Source organism: Rhinoderma darwinii, chromosome 3, assembly GCF_050947455.1.
Source record: "Rhinoderma darwinii isolate aRhiDar2 chromosome 3, aRhiDar2.hap1, whole genome shotgun sequence".
Taxonomy (NCBI): Eukaryota; Metazoa; Chordata; class Amphibia; order Anura; family Rhinodermatidae; genus Rhinoderma; species Rhinoderma darwinii.
The window spans coordinates 20,383,128-20,406,159 of NC_134689.1; the positions used below are offsets into that span (position 1 = coordinate 20,383,128).

Sequence of the window (23,032 nt, forward strand, 5' to 3'; positions counted from 1 at the left end):
CTATCTATCTATCTATCTATCTATCTATCTATCTATCTATCTATCTATCTATCTATCTATCTATCTATCTATATATCTCATACCTACAGTATCTATCTTTAAATATATCTATCTATCTATCTATCTATCTATCTATCTATCTATCTATCTATCTATCTATCTATCTATCTATCTATCTGTCTGTCTGTCTGTCTGTCTGTCTGTCTGTCTGTCTATAATTTTCCTAGACAAACACACCCTAAGGACAATTTCATAGGAAGGGGGTTTCTAGGTGCCGTATCCCTGTTTCGGGTACCACCAGGGGCATATCTATAGGGGATGCAGAGGTAGCAATTGCTCCCGGACCCTGATGCGCAAGGGGGCCCAAAGCCATCTATGCCACTTAAGAAGAAACCAGTATTATAAATGGAACATGGCAGGTAGGGGGCCCTGTTACGGATAAGACCCAAAAACTTCAGGTTATGCCTCAGGGTACCTCACAGAAGAGGCAAGTAACACTCCAGTGAACAGAGCTGCGCCTTTTCTTGCTGACCAGTTGGGGTCACAGGGTTTGGAGGTTGGGGTCACAGGGCTTATCTAAAGGACAGACCATCAATGTTAAAAACCTAGAAAATTCCTTTAATTTAATATATACATGTGATGTCATCATGTGCAACATGCAAGCAATCAGTACAGCTACATCTCCCATTCTCAAAATGCGTCTATCGATAGATATGAGATGGAGAAGCCCAGTGTGTGAACCTGGCCTAACAGAGATGTTTGTCTGCTGCCATAACTAGTGCTACAACACAGCTGTAAATATCACATTAGTATGGCTGTCAGTACACACAGCCCTCTGTATTACATGCTGACTATGCACATTGCAGTTCTTCTTAATGGACGGTTACACTTACATTCAGTATTTACACTGCATTCAGATATAACCAGGCATTCATTACTGGCCTGCTAGTTTGTGAATGAATCAGTGTGCACAATCACATCATACCCGGCCTGCCCCATGTCACATAACATAATGATCACCACTGATTATTATAAACCGTTGATTTTAATACACATTTTTCACATTCCTGACATCTGGTTCTTAGGAATTATATATTTGTGGCACTTGGAAGCCAAGTGCCACTCCCAGATAAATTTTTAAGAGTAAGATGATTTTCATAAATTATTCCCGTTATTTTTACGGGACATCTGAGCAATTCATTAACTGGTTATATGCACATAGGTGATCATCAGACAATCTATGATGTCATCAAGATATCAGTGCAACCAATCCTTGTCACGTCAACCAAAAAAAACAATGCAACCAATCCTTGTGGTGTCATCAAAACATCAGTGCAGCCAGTCCTTGAAGTGTTATCAAGATATAAGTGCAACCAATCCTTGTGATGTCATCAATAACTCAATGCATCCAATCCTTGTGATGTCATCAAGATATGAGTGCAACCAATCCTTGTGATGTCATTAATAAATCAGTGCAGCCAATCCTTGTAGTGTCATCAAGACATCAGTGCAGCCAGCTCTTGTGATTTAATCAGGGCTTCAATGCAGCCAATCCTTGCGATGTCATCAAGATATGAGTGAAACCAATCCTTGTGATGTCATCAAGGCCTCAATGCAGCCAATCCTTGTTATGTCATCAAGATATGGCTGCAACCTATCCTTGTGATGTCATCAATAAATCAATGCAGATAATCCTTTTGGTGTCATCAAAATATGAGTGCAATCAATCCTTGTTATGTCACTAAGGCCTCAATCAAGACAATCCTTGTGATATCATCAGATATGAGTGCAACCAATCTTTGTGATGTCATCAATACCTCAATGCAGCCAATACTTCTGGTGTCATCAAGACATCAGTTCAGCCAAATTTTTTTTTATGTAATCAAGGACTTAATGCAGCCACTTCTTGTTATGTTATCAAGATATGAGTGCAACCAATACTTGTGATTTCATCAATAAATTAATGCACCTAATCCTTGTAAAGTCATCAAGACATCAGTGCAACCAATCCTTGGGATGTCGTTAATAAATCAATGCAGACAATTCTTGTGGTGTCATCAAGAAATCGTTTTTGTGATGTCAACTAAACCTTCAATGCAGCCAATATTTGTGGTGCCATCAAGACATCAATATAGCAAATCTTTGTGACGTCATCAATTTATCAACTTTTGCAGTGACAAGGATTCAATTAGATGAATTCTTGTTTTGTCATCAAAATGTGCCATAGGCCTACAAAATGATAATAAATTCCAATATAAAGTATTTAGAATGCTGCTGATAACACAGATAGATAGATAGATAGATAGATAGATAGATAGATAGATAGATAGATAGATAGATAGATAGATAGATAGATAGATAGATAGTCCAAAGCAACCAATCAGAGCTCAGCTCTCATTTCTTGCACTACTCTGGAAAAATAAAAGCTGCACCGTGATTGGTTGCTATGGACAGCATGCCCATTTTTCTTCTATGAAAGTTTTGCTAAATGGCGTCCAATGTGTTCAGCATTATATATATTTTAATTTTATGTTAAAAGGCATTCTCTTAAAGGAGGCCATAAACCGAGCCTATGCCTATAAACAGCTGGTGCCGTTACAAATATTCCTCGCCATAAAACCCGAAAACCTCAGTATCTCAGCAGCGCTTAAATATTACAACAGCTGTGTAGCCGGATGGCGCTTTGTCCATTTATTTAAAGGACGACATTTATATTTTTTTCTGCGTGCGCCAATTGCAATTTAGGCATTGTAAGCTACTTATGGCTGGATAGATTGCACGTACGCTTTTTTAATGCACCCTATTTATCCATCCCCCATAAAATGTGTGTGTGTGTCCATTGTCACTGTGAATTCTGTGTACTTTCAGTGTGTGTGTACTGTGTGTTCATCTATCTGTGATTCATTCCGAGAGCTGTTTTAGCCTTCATAAAATATTCATGGTGGTTGTGCATGCTGCTATAATTGCCATCTCAAGCCCTGAATTATTTATGGCTTGCAGTATACTGTGAGTCTCATTTACTGATAGGGAAGATAACACCAAGCAAGAGGATTGTGAGCCTGATAATGCCTCTTACTTTGCATTAAGTAGTGGAATTATATTACTGGAGGTAGTCAGCGGCGGCCCCTTCATTCCCCTCCTCTCTTTATCATTTTTTGTATTTATAATATGCTAATTGCCGAGTTGCTGTTAAGCGGTGTAACTCCTGTCGGGCTTTACAGGAATCAAGATGTGGCTGAAATGATTTAGTTGTTGATTCAGGAATCATTGTTCTCTGAAGGGAGAAAATAAAAAAAAACAAAAAAGAGGCGAAAACAGATTTAATCCGGAATAATTTCATACAAGATCTCAGCCACGGAGCGGTTCATGGTACATCATCTGGTACAGTGATCTTATTTTAGAGAAAAGACATATCTTGATAAACAGGTAGAAAGTGCGGTAGGGAATTTCCTGCGTTACAGTCGGGGTATACTATGGCACAAAAAAATTGGGCATTTAGGGCGTTTTTTATTGGGTGGTCAAGACATGATTAAAATAGTCCATATTAAATTGCCAAGGTGTAATGTGAAGCTTCTGGGCACCAGTGCAACCTTTTTTAATAGTGTCCAGCCTAATATATTATGTGCCATTTATCATACTGGTGTCTTCTTATGTGGCAGAGGGGCATTTGGCCCAAGCGCAAAGGTCATGAGTGGCACTGCTGCCTTTGCACCCCCCTAAAGCTATGCCTCTTCCTGGACGAATCGGAAATTGAATTACATAAATAGTTTTTTTCACATGTAATATGTTAGAATTCCTTTAATCCAGCATATGATAATTCTGAGAGTCCAGAATTGGTTTCCAACACAGAGCTGCAAAATAATCTGTTATTTCTATCATGGGAGGAAGATTAGCAGGGTGTAGATACCTCAGGGGCTGCTAAACTCGACAAAAAAACAACAGTAGACTCATCAGCCTGTCCAGTCATTGTTTCCCCCAAATGGAGTTGTCGGAGGAGAGTTGGGTGTTATCCCATAGACAAGGGTTTGTTTTAAGATCTTATATCTATGAGCAGCTTTAGTCCATTATGTGTCATAATGAGGCATTAATCGCAACCTATTTTATGCCAGCATTTTAAAGTTACAACTGAACACAATTGTGTCAGAAATTATTTGTGAAAATGGAGCTCATCGTAATATGGCACTATCCTCCAAAACAATGTCAGACTGGGGTTTATGTTCCCATCATAGGAAATAATACTGAAGTCCATCCTCCATCCATACAGAACATGTACACGTCCACTTTTAACTTCATCGTAATCTTTATTGCTATCATTGTACACACAGGACATATCATCAATAATGTCTAATAGGTTATTTGTGAATGATCCCATAAAAAATAGACCCTAGTGGCATGTTATTTTTACCAAAGTTATCTCCAAATTGGGTTGTCCATTTGGAGATGACTCTGCTGGACCATTGAGGCTTATTATTGTGTCAGATACTTTGCCCAAGCAGCATTCTCAAAAAGATAGATAGATAGATAGATAGATAGATAGATAGATAGATAGATAGATAGATAGATAGATAGATAGATAGATAGATAGATAGATAGATAGATAGATAGATAGATATGAGATAGATAGATAGATAGATAGATAGATAGATAGATAGATAGATAGATAGATAGATAGATAGATAGATAGATAGATAGATAGATAGATAGATAGATAGATAGATAGATATGTGTCCAAAAATAGGCAGCACTCCAATTCAAAGTGAAAAACATTTTGGCTCTATGTAGGTAGCCTTTTTCAAACATGCTTGAAAAAGCCTTCCTACATAGAGCCGAAACGTTGCATGAGGGCTATTAAAAGCAATTTTTTCACTTTGAATTGGAGTGCTGCCTATTTTTGGACACTTGTTGGAAGATTTGGAATCTTGATCGGGTTCCCAAGGCGTGCATCTATCCAGATTCTAAGCTGGTGCTCCTGGACAGTGGACTTGATAGAGAGATGATAGATAGATAGATAGATAGATAGATAGATAGATAGATAGATAGATAGATAGATAGATAGATAGATAGATAGATAGATAGATAGATAGATAGATAGATAGTCAGATACACATAGATAGATAGATATTTGTGAGTAGGCAGATAGAATTGAGGTAGGGGAGCATAAAAAGGATCATAGATAAGGAAGTGATAATGGGGAGAACATTACATCAATTTATGGTGTCCAATCTTGGTCTAATCTGATAAAAAATGATTCCACGTATGGCCAGATGTGATTTATGTGACATAAGCGAATACATATGACGCATGGAAATAAACAGATAGAAGGTAAGTCGTTTTATCAGTAGATAGATAGTTATGATCCAGGTGATTAATGTGGTCTGGGATCTCAGTGTAATTTAGGTCTCTCAACATGTAAACTTGGAATAACTCTTGTAGACATCCTAGTGTCTCCCCAGCTCCTTCTCTCCCCTGGCACCCTGTAGATGAGGTCCCATTAATTTATTGGCGGTATAGCAACTTATTAAAAGTGACGCGTGTGCGAGCAGGGCCGGCGCGGGTGATTAGGTTTGGGGCTGTGAGCTGTTGACAAGTGCAGGTTAATGAATGACGGGGAACGCATGCTGCCGTCTCTCCCCTCGTTACTCAGCATTAGCCGCATTAATAGCAGTAATTGGATAGATTCATCATTTCAAATGTTTTAATAAATGTTTGGACAGCACCTGATCGGCTCTGTCAGCCTCCCAGCGGCAGGAGAATGTGACATGGCTGCCAAGTAACCATTAATACAAGAAGGAGACAGAGAGTCAGACGAAGTCTGACACTCCGAGCTGAGAATGAGACACTCTCATTGGCAAGACTGGATTATTGCTCATTTTGATTTATTGCAAACATTTATATTAGCACCAGTGAATTCAGTCCATATATTTCTCACACTGGAATTCATTATACTTGTAGCTATGGTGGAAGGGTGAGATTATTTATTTCAGAGGTGTCACATTTTTCGAGGGGTGTTATAATGTAATGTTTAACACTTTTTTTTAATTTTATATATAATAGCTATTGACTTTTTCAGCACCACTGAGGTCTGCAGCGGGTTTTATATATATACCACTAAAATCTTTATTCATTAGGTAACAAAAATGTTCGTTAGCAGCCCTTTTATATCTAGTTGTATTAAAGGAACATGTATGAAATATTAAGAAGGGTTGTCTGGTTTAAAGAAATATATTTTATAATGGATAGTAAGGATTTCTGAGTTAATAGATGGAGTTTTCCACTCCAGACTCTTTGTTATTGGTAGAGCAAAGATTGGCTATAAAGGGAATTTTCTAACAGATCATTGAGAACTGTGTAATACCTAATTTCGCCTGTGGGGGAGCTGCAGGGAAATTGAAAACTTGCCAGATCCCCCCACAGTTTACAGATAGTTACTGGGAGTCCCAGCAGCAGGACACCCAATGATCTGCTTATCATCAGGGCGCCTTTGAATAAAAAGTATAATATTAATCTGAGATCTCATCAAACTGCTTAAAGGGAACCTGTCAGTAGGTTTGGAGCCACTACACCACCAGCATATTGTTATGCAGCTGTTTAGTGTGCCAATCCTGCCCACGTCATAAACGTTTTAGGAATAGTTAGTAGAGGAACTTACATTCCGAGATGAGAGCAGGAGTGACAAGATAAGAGTGTAATCAATCTTTGTAATATCATTAAAGCATCAATGCAGTCAATCCCTTTGATGTCATCAATAAATCAGTTCAGACAATTGTTGTGATGTCATCAAGGCCTCAAAGCAGCTGCTTCTTGTAATGTGATCAAGATATGAGTGCAACCAATCCTTGTGATGTCATCAATAATTCAATGCACCTAATCCTTGTGATGTCATCAAGGTATGAGTGCAACCAATCCTTGTGATGTCATCAATAAATCAATGCACCTACCTAATCCTTGTGATGTCATCAATAAATCCATGCACTTAATCCTTGTGATGTCATCAAGGTATGAGTGCAACCAATCCTTGTGATGTCATCAATAAATCAATGCAGACAATTCTTGTAGTGTCATCAATAAAACATCTGGTTTTGAGGTAGGCAGGTTTGGAACACTAAACCCCAGCGGCATAACAACATGCTGGTGGTTTAGTGGCTCCAAACCTACTGACAGGTTCCCTTTAAAGAAAAAACGTAACAGTCTATGAATGTTGTGGAACTTTTACTAAAGTCTATATTCTGAATAGATATTTATAAACTAGTCAGGACCAATTTTAATTATTATACATCTAGACCCATTGTATGCCCATACTAGTTGGCATTGATGTGAATGGATTTAACTATCGCTACGAGTTATTGCCCTGTCAAGTGATGTAATCTAATATTAATATGTGATTGTAAGTGGTCTGTCTGGAAAATACAGCCAGTAATTTTTTGGGAGTGATAATAATTGGTGATAACTCAACCGTTGAGTTGATTTGTTCTACTAAATAATAGAGGATAAAACAGTAGCCAGACCCACAAGCCCAACAATTTATAGGGATATGAATAATTTAACGGCGAGTTTACATGTGAAAGTGTTTTGAGACTCTGAATCACACGCTCCCTAGCCAACCCCCCTCCCCCATCTTCTCTACCTCCCGCCGGCCTCTCTAGATGAGAGGAGCTTGTTAGCTTTAAAGAACATTTGTGCTTTGGTCTTAGACAAATATGAGATGCCCTCTATCTATATACAGTAAATAGTGTGCAAGAAGAGCTCAACTCTGATCTTGGATTTAAGACCTCGGGTTGTTTTTGGATTTTTTTTGCTTTTTTTTTTTTCAATTTGCAATTAAAGAGGTTCCGATATGACACATATATAAGTCTAGGTTAATCCCCTGGAATGAACACACAAGGTGCAAATGACATTGCACAACAGCTGAGCCTTGTTACATGATCGTCGGGTCACTTGTGAAGGCGGACGAATGTAGAGGGTACGAAGGTGATGAAAAGTTGATGGTTATGTTTTCATGATCATAGTATTTACGCCCAGTGTTTGCAAATCTGTATGTGCCCCCTGTGTTTACTATGTGACTATTGTACCCCACATTAAATGGTAAACTGGTTATTCTACACAAGATTTCTTGTTCTAACACATATAAGTAAGCTTTATTTTTTTTACCATGTAGGCAAACTAGGCAAATGCCTAAGGCAGTGCAGTTTAGGGGCAGAGGTGTAAATATAAAGGATTCAGAGGCTTCAGCTGTACCAAGGTCCTGATGAACGGCTTACCTGCCACATAAGACAACAGGAGACAGGGCCAGCAGCAGAATCAGGCAAACCTGGGCTTATTCTAGAAAGTATTGGGTTTGGGAGGTCCATGGTAAGCTTGTTTGTCAGCCCAAGGGTGAGGTGTATAGGGGGCCACCATTATTCCCGCCATAGGGGGCAGCCTAGAGTGACATCAAGAAACAAGCAAATGTCTTTTAGTGACTAATAAAGTTGCATATAACAAGCAATTCATGTGTTCCACCTTATATTTTTAGTAATTGTGGCGTCTTAGTGACCATATGAATAGAAAAGTTTTTTCTTTTTGTTTAGCCTTCTCCATTACATGTCCATGTTTTGTATGATATCATCAAATTGTTCATCTAATCATCATTTTGGCGCAAGTTTTGCCAAAAATATGCAACTTTTTTAATTTTACGACACTCTTGAAACTTTTTTTAAAGTAGGTGGGGCTTAGTGAAAGGGGTGGGGTCATCCGTGGCTTGACATATTTACCATAATTAATGCCGGAAATTGGCATAAATTATATCAGAAATCTACGCCAGCTTACATTGATTTCAGTTTGTGCCGCATCTCAAGATGCCCCAAATATTAAGACGAGCGAGCTAAATTTAGCACATCTTACACAAGCAAGCTTCTGTTTAAGACTGGCATATGAGACGCCAGTCTTAGTAAATTCCTCTCATAATTATTATTTTTTTATTGCATATCTATCTATCTATCTATCTATCTATCTATCTATCTATCTATCTATCTATCTATCTATCTCATATCTATCTATCTATCTATCTATCTATCTATCTATCTATCTATCTATCTATCTATCTATCTATCTATCTATCTATCTATCTATCTATCTATCTCATATCTATCTATCTCATATCTATCTATCTATCTATCTATCTATCTATCTATCTATCTATCTATCTATCTATCTATCTATCTATCTATCTGTCTGTCTGTCTGTCTGTCTGTCTGTCTGTCTGTCTGTCTGTCTATCTATCGATCTATAATTAGACGATGACTCCACCCCCGACAAGGAGTATTTTGGGCATTGAAATAGATAATAGATCCTAAATCCAGTGGATTACTACAGTGGAATATCTTCTGAATTCAGTTCCACTTAATGTCCTATATGGACCGTACACCTGAAATGGATCTTTCCATCTGCAATGCAGTTGAATGCAATCTACTGTTTTAAGTAATCAGCCATTGGGGAGAGGCTGTAGTGTTCTTTAATGGGATTACTGACAGAAATATCTGCCACCATGATCACTACTTTATCACACGTATCTCTAGTTTGGAGAACCTCCAGAAACATCTACATAGATACGTGTGAATGATATTAGCAGCTTTTTATATACGATGAACTTGAAGTTATGGCAATTATGGAATAGTTATGTGTATGGCTATAAGATACATGAATGGCTACATTAATCCTATGTTATTGTGAAGAAATCTTGCAAGGAATTGCGGTCGTAGCGCAACGCTACCCGGGTCTCATATCTTGTGTTGCGAAAAACGGTTAAAGGCAGACAAAGCAATTAGGCAGCAGCGCATGATTGAATATTACAGCTTTCAGCAAGTAAATGAAGATAAGTTCTGTTAATTATGTGGCTTCTTCCCTGTGCTAATGTGATAATAAAGTAGTGGGCCTGTCACATTTCCTGCGAGGCAGTGACCCCTCACTCTGCATGAAGAGCAGAGATGCAAATACACATTGAATCTGGAGTACTGGGGGGAGAGACTGTACCACTGAATTTATGGGGGGGGAGCAATAATAGTCTGGTTCTGAAACATGGTTATTATGGGCAACCTTTTCTGTAAGGCTTGGGCTCCACGGCGACTTTTAATAATGCAATTGTGGTGGAAAAATTGTAGGTTACCGCGAAAGTCATGCAACCTCAATGTTTCCCTATAGGGTAAAAAGTCATGGGCGACTTGCCACGATCGCAGGAATATGATCGTGGCAGAATTTCTGGCAACTTTGTTCTCCTTTAGTGAAGCATTGAGTTGCCCTCCTTGATGGTTTATTAAAAAAAAATTCCTAAGGGTGTGTTAAATAAATTAGTCCCAATTTTCATGGAATAATACTGCAAACCAGACCACAAAAGGGACGGATTTATACAAAATTATACTAAAAAGGAGCTTTTCTGGGCGTTCAGCGGGTAATAGGAGCATACAATGTCCTATACCTTCATATTCTAGTTCAGCATATTATTTATAGTTAACTGCATAAATATACATAATGAAAACGGCACCAAAAAAAAGCTGCAAACAGTAATGTGCAACAAATTTGCGGGAAAATTAGGGAATTTTCTCATTTTTCACAAATTTGACAAGAAGAGGAGTGGTGGTTCCCAAAGAGACGAAGTCTAGGCCAAATTTATTAAGAAATATAGGTGAAAATGGCACCAATTTTGGCACAATTCTACACTTGCTTATTGTAGGCTCAGTCCGACAGTTTAAAATGCGCCAAACTATTTTAGGAAGCGTGTGCAATTTAATAAATTTGACACAAGTTACTCAAACTACTGCCGTCAGATTCCATTTTTTAGTAAATAAATGTAATATAATAAATAATTGTAATAAAAGAATACAGAGAATGTTACCCAGCGCCTTGGGAGAAATATCTTTGAAGTAAAATAATAATAATTAATTGGTAATTGTGTAATAATATTATTAGCGTTTATTATCTTAATTGTCATTATTATTATTAAACCAACAATCTTAGTCGGAACTCTGTTTTTTTCTGATACTGAACACCAAATCATTTGCATAGACTTAGACATAAGTGGTATAATTCTGGCTACCTGCAGCCACCACTAGGGGGAGTTTAGGAGTTCACTGCACACTACTAACAGATAGAACTCTAATAATAAAACAGTATGCAGTGAGCTCCCCCTAGTGGTCTCTGCAGGTTGTCAGATTTTTTTTTTATTAAACTCCATGGGGAGAATTTATTAAGACTGCTGTTTCAAACTCCAGTTTTAATATAAACAAAGTTGGAGTAAAATGCACCTAATTTATTAAGAAGCGCACACCTCTTAATAAATGAGGCATATCTCTGGCCATCCGTGCACTAGAAAGTGAAATCTACCCCAGCTATGAGCTGGCGTTGATTCGTGCCATAATTGAAATCAGTTTTTTTTTTGTTTTCTTTAAAAAGTGCCAGGCGTAAAAGAAACGGGTCTAAAAGCTTTGCACAAAACAGGCGTTAAGTGTTAAAGAACGTCCCCCTATGTCTATGTAGTGGATTTGGAGACAACACTTAGGATAGAACACTAACATTGTGGGGAAACTTTTTGAAATAATTTTTATCATCATTATAGCCTTTATTATAGTCATTATTATTATTATTATTATTATTATTATTATTATTAATATTATTATTATTATTATTATTATTATTATTATTAATATTATTATTATTATTATTATATAAATAACACTGTTATTATATACTATACCATTGTGGAAAATTCCTTTAAATATTAGTTAAATATAACATTGTGGGGAAACTTTTTTAAATAATTTTTATCATCATTATAGCCTTTATTATAGTCATTATTATTATTATTAATATTATTATTATTATTATTAATATTATTATTATTATTATTATTATTATTAATATTATTATTATTATTATTATATAAATAACACTGTTATTATATACTATACCATTGTGGAAAATTCCTTTAAATATTAGTTAAATATAATATACGTAAAATATGGACATAAATCATCATCAATATCAACATCTATAAAAGGAAAACTTCTATAATGCTTCAGTATGGCGTCCCAAGACCTCACTATGTGATGGAGACATTATGATGACAGGAAAGTTTGTCAGCCTTGCAGTTTGGTCAGTCTGTAGGAGGGAGACGAGGTTGCGGCCTCCTGCCAACAATCTTCACCTCACCCTGTGGATAAATTGAGTATCTGGTGTCAGTGCACTTTATGTGTTGGGTTGCGAATAAGAGAGCGCTGACAGCAATGCCACCATGCTGGGGAGGGCGACATCCTCCCTGCCTACTGGTTTCTTTGGCTGGCATGCCGGCCTTTCTCGTGTTCCTTAGTTCTTGGCAGTGATGGTACTTGTCGTGTCACTACCCTAGTCTTGTAATGATATACTCCTGCTATAGTCTTCTTTGTTACTGTCATTTTCTACAATCTACTTTATATCAAGAACAATCAGTAAATACTTGGTACAATAATTAAAAAATATATATAAATAATAATTGTAAAAAATTCTATACACATTTTTTATTTTATTTTTGAATTTTTATTATTACTATATATATATTTTTTTTATATATCTGGAAATGTAAACATGTACCGCAATTCAATTTCATGTTTGCGTTTGCCCAAAAAAATTCAGGTATATAAATCTGTAAGGTACATTTGTAGTTTGCATTGATTTACTTTTTGGAATGTGAATTTACTGAACTTTTTGCCCTTTTGTCACATTCTTGGGCATGGATTTTGCCCCAAGGTAACTCCAGGGCATCAGTCTCAGACCCTGAAATGGAATGCCTTCAAGGGTGTATACCTATATGCCCGCAAGCTCTGACCTGTGCTTGACATGCCCATGTGTTGTGCGTGGTTTATATATATTTTTTTGTGGTAAACTAAGATTTGCTGTGCACTTACATTTTTTTTAAATGTATTATAAAATAAATCTGCTCTTATAAATCGTTTTTATAGATAATTTATTTTTATTTTTTTTATGTTTTTATTGTTCTTCTCAGTGACTTCATGTTAATCTTCAAAGTCAATCTGCATAATTCGGGTTTCACTGAGCTTGTAGTGATCAAAAAGATTTTCTTAGTAAATAGGAAAGTCCTGTGTGATGGTGTGGAATAGTTTTCTGGTTGCTTTATAAAAGTTTTTGGCTCAGATTAAATTGTGATTTTAGTTATAATTATGAATGTCCCGCTTTCAGACAACTTTTCTTATGACTCCCTTTTTTTTTTCCATTCATAGATTCTTCCTGAAATTCTTTCTAAAGTGCAACCAAAATTGTCTGAAGAATGCTGGAAACCCTCGGGACATGCGCCGATTCCAAGTAAGAAAATGATAGAAAAATGATTTTTTTGATTATATTTTTTGAAAACTTTTTGGTCATTATTTATTTTATTTAGAGGGGAGGATTATCAAGTCACATCCATTGTTTTACATATGACAAACGGACATTTAAAAATCACAGGTGGTTTTCAAATAATTTTGTAATGAAAATAAATTATGACTATTAGCCCGGTTCCCACGGGACGGATACGCTGCGTAAAAATCACTTGGAACCCGCAGGACATTACGTCTTTTTCGGACAGAAACTCCGAAGAAGAAAGCAGTTCATAATTACCTCCGCCCTCCTCTGACGTCCACTCCGGCCTCCCTGGATGACGTTGCAGGTCATGTGACGCTGCAGCCTGTGATTGGCTGCAGCAGTCACATGGGATGCAACGTCATCTCAGGAGGCCGGACTGCAGGAAGAAGGAGGGCATTCTGGGTGAGTATGATTTTTTTTTTTTTCTTCCGGCATTGCGATTTTTGCGGCAAAGGTCGCAACACTTTGCTTTCTGTTGCGGGTTCTGCATCCCATTGAAACCAATGGGGAAAACCTGCAACGGAAAATCATCAAAACGCAGCATAAATTGACGTGCTGCGGAATTAAATTGCGCACCACAGGTAAAGTTATTGATGTTTAGGCTGCATTTATTTTCTGCAGCGTGGGCAGGAGATTTTTTAAATCACATCCACTTTGCTGCTACTGTAAACGCTAAGGAATTTCCGCACACATTTCCGTTGCGGAAATTCCGCAGCGATTACACTACGTGGGAACCCGGCCTTAGGGATAGGGGTAAAAGTGGGTTGTCCATTTAAAAGAGTTTCCCAGTTTTTAGATCCCTCTCTCTACCCTGATAAGATTACTACACCATGGGATCTCACTTGTGGCCATTAAGAAGTATGTAAAAAAGTCTTGTCAAAACTACACCACTATAGAGGGGCGGAGTTACAGCGCATCGTGATGGTAGCTTAATTTCTGGGCTCCTCACTACACCTCTGGAAACTACAGCTTCTAAGACACTTACAAACCCGAAATGGTGAGAACAACAAGGGATAAGGGTAGAGACTCACCCTGTCCTGGGAAACAAAGCAAAAACCAGCCTGAAATGGATAAATTTCTGAGAAAGAAAACTTCTTCTCCTGCGGGCCGGGACAAAATGACGCTGACACAGCATGCTGCAGAAGCTGCAGATGAAGACTCAGAGGGAGACAGCTCTACTGCTTGACCTGCCTAGGTAGAGTCGTGTGTTAACCTTAAACCATACTATCCCCCACCCCCATTTAGTAACGACACATGACACCGAGGTTGGATGTGAAATGGCCACAGCAGCCGTTTATTAATTTCACAGTTTTATAAAAACAATTTAAATCCGAAACATTCGGATAACTAGTTAGGAATCCACCAGAGAATTCCTCCTAATAATTCACATGACCCAACATGGGTCAGAATCATAAATAACCATTAAACGTTAACATTAACCCGAGCAGAGGAAGTCCTTGAAGCCCCTTCAGATGTTCCTTTCAAGAACACACCGAATTAGCCATCTGCAAACCACTAATTACCTCCAGCCGTAAACCAGCTCGGAAGCACCGTTCACCTCTGCAGATGGCTCCACCCACTAGAAGTCCACTTCAAGGGGATAACACCCGTTGAAGCCCTCAAGTGATATACCGACCACTAGAAGTCCACTTCAAAGGGATAACACCCGATGAAGCCTTCAAGTGACATACCTTCTACCAGAAGACCACTTCAAAGGGATAACACCCGATGAAGTCTTCAACCATGTACCTTTTTTGGGGGACGCATACCCCCGATGCGACCCCCCCACCATTTTGTACTGACTGGCCTCAAGGACTCCCCCCGCCAGCTGCCATGACAACAGAACCTACTCCGGAAAAAAGAAAAACATGTTAAATAAACACACAAAATAAAACACAACGCTCATATACGGACGTACAGAAGACCTAAGGAGTAACAAAACAAGGGTGGGAGGGTGGGAGCTTTGCTTCTTGTGTACTACTCCTCCCGCTGCTTCCGGCTCAATGCCGAGAAACAGCGGGAAGCGCAGTAACGGCCCCCCCGTCCCCCCTAGCTCCTCCCCGTCCCTCCTTCAGCTTCTTCACCTTTCCCTCACCTCTTAACATTAACCCTTTCCCTACCAGGACGGTCATGTCGGCTTCCCTCAAGCCTGCAGCTGCGTCCAGCCTCTTCTTGACCTGCCTAGGTAGAGTCGTGTGTTAACCTTAAACCATACTATCCCCCACCCCCATTTAGTAACGACACATGACACCGAGGTTGGATGTGAAATGGCCACAGCAGCCGTTTATTAATTTCACAGTTTTATAAAAACAATTTAAATCCGAAACATTCGGATAACTAGTTAGGAATCCACCAGAGAATTCCTCCTAATAATTCACATGACCCAACATGGGTCAGAATCATAAATAACCATTAAACGTTAACATTAACCCGAGCAGAGGAAGTCCTTGAAGCCCCTTCAGATGTTCCTTTCAAGAACACACCGAATTAGCCATCTGCAAACCACTAATTACCTCCAGCCGTAAACCAGCTCGGAAGCACCGTTCACCTCTGCAGATGGCTCCACCCACTAGAAGTCCACTTCAAGGGGATAACACCCGTTGAAGCCCTCAAGTGATATACCGACCACTAGAAGTCCACTTCAAAGGGATAACACCCGATGAAGCCTTCAAGTGACATACCTTCTACCAGAAGACCACTTCAAAGGGATAACACCCGATGAAGTCTTCAACCATGTACCTTTTTTGGGGGACGCATACCCCCGATGCGACCCCCCCACCATTTTGTACTGACTGGCCTCAAGGACTCCCCCCGCCACCGCGAAACAGGCCTTGACCACCTTAAGCCTGTGAGTTCCTCCACACCACCACCGCCCTTTCTATGCCTTCTGCTATAGCCAAGCTCCAAATATCAATGCCAACCTCGGTCAGATGAACCCCGTCACTCCTCCAGAAATTCCCCAATCCTGACTCCAAATCCCTATGCCTCACGCAAATGCCCCCGTTCTTTGCCACAAAACGGGACACCGCCCGGTTAACTTTTATCCGAGCCTTATTGACTCTCTCCACCGATCTAGCTAACCGCCAATGCTTCCTTGGGACTATGTCCGACCACACTACCACCAACTTGGGATAAGATACCCACAAACACAACAAATCATGTTTGATATCCCGCACCAACTCACGAAAAGGGCGGACTCCTAAGTCATTCCCACCCACGTGCAACACTAAAACCTCCGGAACCCTATCAAGCCGCACATATGTCTGGAATTCCGCCAACACCCTGTTCCACGACATACCTCTAAACCCCAGCCAATGCACAACCGCATCCTGTCGCGGAATGCGCAACTGGCGACCATCCGGGCGGACGTCCGCCCTCAAAGCCCCCCAGTGCACGTACGAATGACCCATCAACCACACCAGACAAGGAGGCGAATCTGAAACGGAAAACACAGTTAGGCACCACCATATACATTTGCAAGCATAAACAACAAAATTACAACATATGGGGGCGGACATAGGACTTAAACCTTTTAGACTCCCAACGACCAATACGCCTCACCCCCTCATCATCCAACCCCCAGCGCCCTGCTTCCGTTGCTGCGCCAATCCGGAAGGAATGAGATGAATATGAGCCTGCCGCAACCCCAACCGCCGTCAAACATTTTTTAAAAACAGCTCCAAACTGAAACCTGGACAAGAACGACCCGTCCACATGACATAACAAAGGCAAATCTGGAGACCCCCTGTTTTTTGTAAAACCACGCATGCACTCTACTGGGCACATGACCGACCCCGGGAGAGCGAACAAAACTATCAGTTTTCCCTTCCCTAATTGGTCAGTTTTTGATCTACGCAACCATACCTCCAACCGATCTGCAAAAAGGCTCACCTCCCCAGATCTCAGCCCCCCTGCCTGTTTAGTACTTGGCGACACCAACTCACCTATTCTAAATGCTCCGAAGAACGCCAACGAGAAAGCCAACCGAAACAAATCCATTTCATCTGAAGAACAACATACCGATGCCAATGAACCACCCAACAAGCCCAGCAAAGCAAACGACACCGGCCTTCTACTATCCGCCTCCACCCTACCTCTGCGCAACCCCTTCAAAGCCTGCGATACCAGAAATTCCTTCGATACATCCCGCAAGCCCCGCAACTTAAGCCCAAACGCCACCGCGGATATAAACCGGTTCACCTTCGCTACTGAAAACCCCGCCTCCCAGGCATCCCCTAACCAATACAAAAGTGCCACCAACCTGTCTCTATCCGTATTGACATCACCCAACTCTCTTACCCACTCCTCCCACTGCCTCCAACAAGCAGCATAAGCCCTCCACGTCGTGCCCGCCAAAGACCTTTGTAACAGCTGCTCTACGGGACCGATACCAGATCCCATAGATGATCCGGACACGCCAAACCAATACGTTCCGCTCCCGGAGCCAATTGCCGAAACCGGTCCCACTGCGAGCGAGAAAGAGCATCAGCAACACAATTCCGTACACCCGGGACATGCACCGCCACCACCCACGCGTTCAGCGACAAACACACCAACACTAAATGTCGCAACAATTGAACTACCGGAGGAGAGGACGCCGTGATGTTATTAATGGCAAGCACCACACCCATGTTGTCGCAGTAAAAACGGACCTTCTTATCCCTGAGCCTGTCCCCCCAAATGGTAGCCGCCACCACGATGGGAAACAGCTCGAGCAGGGCCAGATTCCGCGTCAATCCACTGGACACCCAGCTAGCCGGCCATTGACCTGCGCACCACGGACCTCCCCCGTAAGCTCCAAAGCCACCCGCCCCAGCCGCATCCGTGAAAATATTCAGATCACTCGTATCCTGCGCTGGGGCCATCCATAGCGAGCGACCATTGTACTGGCCCAAGAAGTCATCCCAAACCTGAAGATCAGCTCGGTGCTCCTCCTTGAGCCTCACAAAATGATGCGGCGCCCGCACTCCCGCCGTTGCCGCCGCCAACCTTCTACCAAACACCCTCCCCATCGGCATAATCCGGCAGGCGAAATTCAACTTCCCCAGCAGCGACTGAAGCTCCCTCAACGACATTTTCTTCCTTCTACAAGCCCGTCGCACCTCCAGCCTCAAAGCACCCAGCTTATCCTCCGGGAGCCGACACTCCATTGCCACCGAGTCAATTTCGATTCCCAAGAAACAAATCGTCGCTACCGGGCCCTCCGTTTTTTCCGGCGCCAAAGGGATCCCAAAATCCCTCGCCACCTTCTGCAGGGCATGAAGCAAGTTACCGCAAACCGGCGAACCCCCCGGGCCAACGCACAAAAAATCATCTAAGTAATGGATCAACGAATCGACCCCGGATACTCCCCTCGTTACCCACTCCACGAAGCTACTAAACGCCTCGAAGTATGCACAAGAAAGAGAACACCCCATCGGAAGGCACCGATCCACGTAAAAGGCCCCATTCCAAAAACAGCCCAACAGCCGTTGGCTTTCTGGATGCACCGGCAACAACCTGAACGCCGCCTCGATGTCGGTTTTTGCTAGCAGCGCCCCCGGACCCGCAGCCCGCACTAACCCCACCGCCTTATCGAATGAGGTATAAACTACGGAACACAACTCGTGATCAATCCCGTCGTTTACCGACGAACCTTTGGGATACGATAAATGTTGAATCAAACGAAACTTTCCGGGCTCGCGTTTAGGGACAATACCCAAAGGGGACACAACTAAATCTTTCACCGGCGACTCCACAAATGGCCCCGACATGCGCCCCAACGAAACTTCTTTTAACAACTTTTCCGACACGACTTCCGCATGCACGTAAGCCGATTTTAAATTTCTCCGCGTAACCGGAACCTCATAAGGAGGCGGAGGAATAACAAAACCAACACTAAACCCTTCATAAAGCAACTTAGCCGCCGCCCTATCCGGATACTCATTTAGATAAGGGGCCATCCTTTCCACCCTCACCGGCGACACCCCCTTGACCAGCCCCGTGCTGGTTCCCGGACCTCTTTTTACGCAGACATTTTGCCGCCCCGTGTGATGCACCATTACACTCGGAGCACACGTGCTTGAACTTGCACGTGGCCCCGAACTTACACTGGCCTTCATTGAATTGCCAGCAAAACCCCGCCTTTCCCCCGCCGCTTGGTCCACTCTGACTAGTCTGGCCTCCCTGGCCACCGCTCCCGGGAAAGGGCTGCCTAACCGGAACCGTAACCCGTAACCAGAGAGCAATATCCTTCTGGTCCCACCGAATCGCCGGCCGAACCGCCTTCCGCTGACGGAATTGCTCATCATATCGCAGCCACGCCTGACCCCCATACGCCCTATGAGCCTCCCCAATAGCATCAAAATAACAAAATAACGCCGAACAATTTTCCGGCGCCTTTTCCCCTATCACACTAGCCAATATGGCGAACGCCTGCGACCAATTAACGAACGTCTGCGGGATAAGCCTATACCGCCGCCGTTCCTCCTCGTCCTTTTTACTCTCATCCCGCTTGCTCTTATCCAAATTGAATTTAGCCAGCGGCAAGAGAGAAAAAATTTCAACATATTCATCTTTCCAGATCCGATCACGCACCTCCTGCTTTAAATGCGCCCCCAACGGACCCTCAAAACAAACATACACCTCCCCCCGAGCACGATCGTCCATGCGCACTCGATCGCCGTCCTTCTGTGCCTCAGTCTGCACCGACACCGCGACCGCCTCTCTAACCGCCACCACAGGACGCGCCTGCAACGATCCCACTTCCCTGGGGCCTTCCCAAACTACCGCAGGGGACACTTCCGTTACTACCGGCGCCGCGGCCCTATCCAGGCGCCCCACCAGCTCCCGTAAGCAACCCACTAAATCTGCCAAACCCGCTCCGTCGCGTCCGCCCGCGCCACTACCGGCCCCCGATGCTATGCTAGCAGCCCCCCCGCCGACACCCGACATAAAAATCGCTGGATAAGACAATAAAGGAGTTATACACTCACCGGGCTGCACAGGCGCTGTGTTCCCGTCAGCCGGACCATCCTGACCTCGACGATAGACGTCCAGTTCACCTTCCTCCAGTTCTTCTCTCGCCGACGACTGTCCCTCCCAACGACCTCTTCGGAAAGGGGATGAGGACGCGCTGACCGATGGGCCGGCAACCTGCCGCCCGACCGCCGGGACCCAGACTTCCGACCGGACCTGTTGCCTCGACGTCGCTGCAGATCTAGTCGTCCGTCTAGACGATCCTGACGAAGCCTGCCCCCTGGCCGGAACATCACCATGCGGGGCGGCCGTACCTTGCTCTTGACATCTTCCATCTGATGGGGGAGGGGTGACAGGGAGCCCGGCCTGCGACTCCCTGCTTACCGCCGGACCCCGTCGCGGCCTGGGATTCCTGCCAGGACGCAGGGCCTGGGAAGGGGCGGTCCTCCCAGCTGCCTGGCCTGCAGCGTCCGGGATCGGGCTCCCTCTGCGACGCCGTGTCCGCGGGACTACCTCCGGACTCAGGCGCTCTGGAGGTCGGGACCGCCGAGAGGGACGGGTCGACACAGCCTGCATCGCCGTCACCCCTGCTACCGCTCTCTGCCTGCCCAGCGCAGGAGCGGTTGTTGCCGACTCCCCCCCCGCCGCCATAGCCATGCTCGTAGGGGGGCCGGGGGAGGGGAGCCTGTCCCTTACAACAGACCCCGAACGCCGTGCCCGACGTGGCGAAACGGCGTCCGGGATCCGCGTTAATGCAGCCACGGTCTCCTCCAGCCATCCGGGACCGTGGTGCACAGCAGCGGCACGCAGCCGCTCTAAAATCAGGGCCTCTGCCATACTAAAAAGCCGGGCAACGGGGAGCTTTGCTTCTTGTGTACTACTCCTCCCGCTGCTTCCGGCTCAATGCCGAGAAACAGCGGGAAGCGCAGTAACGGCCCCCCCGTCCCCCCTAGCTCCTCCCCGTCCCTCCTTCAGCTTCTTCACCTTTCCCTCACCTCTTAACATTAACCCTTTCCCTACCAGGACGGTCATGTCGGCTTCCCTCAAGCCTGCAGCTGCGTCCAGCCTCTTCTTACTCGGACTCAGCAAGAGGAGGAGACACACTATCACGCTCCTATTTTAAAAAGGTACTGACTCAGGCAATATCCCCAATAATGAAGGAGCTAGCGGACATAAAAGAAGATATCAGACAGATTGGGCATCGAGTAGACTCGCTGGAGGAGACACAAACCTCCATTCTAGGACACAGCGCAGCTATATCGGACTTGCTCGTTTCCCATCAAAATCATATCAACAACGCGCACCTAATGATTGAAGATCAGGAAAACCGCAGCCGACGCCGGAATATTAGATTGCGGGGTCTGCCAGAATCGGTAACTGGAGATGCTTTACCCCAGGTGATCGTCCGGATTTTCGCAGAGCTCGTTGGTCAGGAGAAGGCAGACAAGATGGTGGTGGAGCGTGTTCACAGAGCACTTCGGCCGAAACCTGCGGTGAATGAGCCACCGAGGGATGTGATTTGTGGTCTGTTGAGTTTCATAGACACAGCAAGTTTGCTGAAAGCGTCGAGGGAACGACAGGAATTTATCTATGAAGGGACACAACTACTCTTTTTTCAGGACATAGCACCCAGTACATTGGCCAAGAGAAGGATCCTGAAACCAGTGACGGATATGCTTCGAGCCAAAAAGCTGCCGGTGAGATGGCTATTCCCGTTCGGTCTGGCGACCATGATAGGCGGACGGCAACTTACTATCCGCTCTCCAGATGACCTCCCTAAATTCTGGGTAAAATTGGACACCCCTCCACTTGACATACCGTCGTGGTTGCCGGTGCAGGCGGCCTCGGAGCTACCAGAACTACCGCAGTCGAGAGGTTGGGAGATGGCGACCAGGATGAAATCCCCTCGTCATCGGAAGCATCACGTACCTAATTTGGCTGATTGAGCTGATCATCAAAGCCGACGTGATTTCTATTGCTTTAGAAAAAATTTGTTACGAGCCATGGTGTATGCGTGAGTGTTCTTTGGATAAGATGTACTCTATTAATATATTCATATGTATTTTGCATAGTACATATATCTCTTTTAACTGACCTAAGATAATGTATATTCTGTTATCTACTATATTATTAGTGCTAATAAGATATTAGGCGTTAATATGGTATGTTTTTCAGAATGTGGATTTGTGTACCATTATGACTCTTTTCTAAAAAACTTTTCTAAAAATTGTTAGGTATACATAGACTAACGTAAACCAGTATAAAGGAGAGAAATAGCAGGTCAGTCTAGAACATGATATAAGAGTGTCTAAAGGTTTCATTAGATGATAAAGTTTCTGGAGGTGGAACGTGGTTACATGGCGTTCTACCCTTCCCCCCGTCCTCTACCTTGTGTTTTCCCCGGATGGGAGTCCTCAATTGCAGCCCTAGATTTCCCTTATGGATCTCCTCGCTTTGGGGTTGATATCAACGCAAGGATATATGTATATAGTTTTTGTTTTTATGTTTATTATGTGACCGTGCTTGGATATCACTGCGTCTGTCTCACTGTAATTTTACAACATGGCCTCGCTTAAAGTTATATCATTTAATACTAAGGGCTTGAATACCCCTCAGAAGAGGAGTCAGGTCTTTAATATGTTAAGGCGAGAGAGTGCTGATTTGATTTTCTTACAAGAAACGCACTTCAAATCAAATAAGATTCCTAAGC

The 23,032-nt window shown here is 43.0% G+C and overlaps 1 protein-coding gene across 3 annotated transcripts in view; it reads left to right on the plus strand.

The window, feature by feature from the left end:
* Positions 1 to 23,032, plus strand: part of EBF1 (EBF transcription factor 1) — a 329,952-nt gene that overhangs the window by 215,002 nt on the left and 91,918 nt on the right. For all 3 annotated transcript variants that reach the window (XM_075856089.1, XM_075856090.1, XM_075856091.1), the window contains one exon: positions 13,245 to 13,326. In XM_075856089.1, coding sequence (XP_075712204.1) covers positions 13,245 to 13,326 — 82 coding nt within the window. The remainder of the gene's footprint in view (positions 1 to 13,244; positions 13,327 to 23,032) is intronic.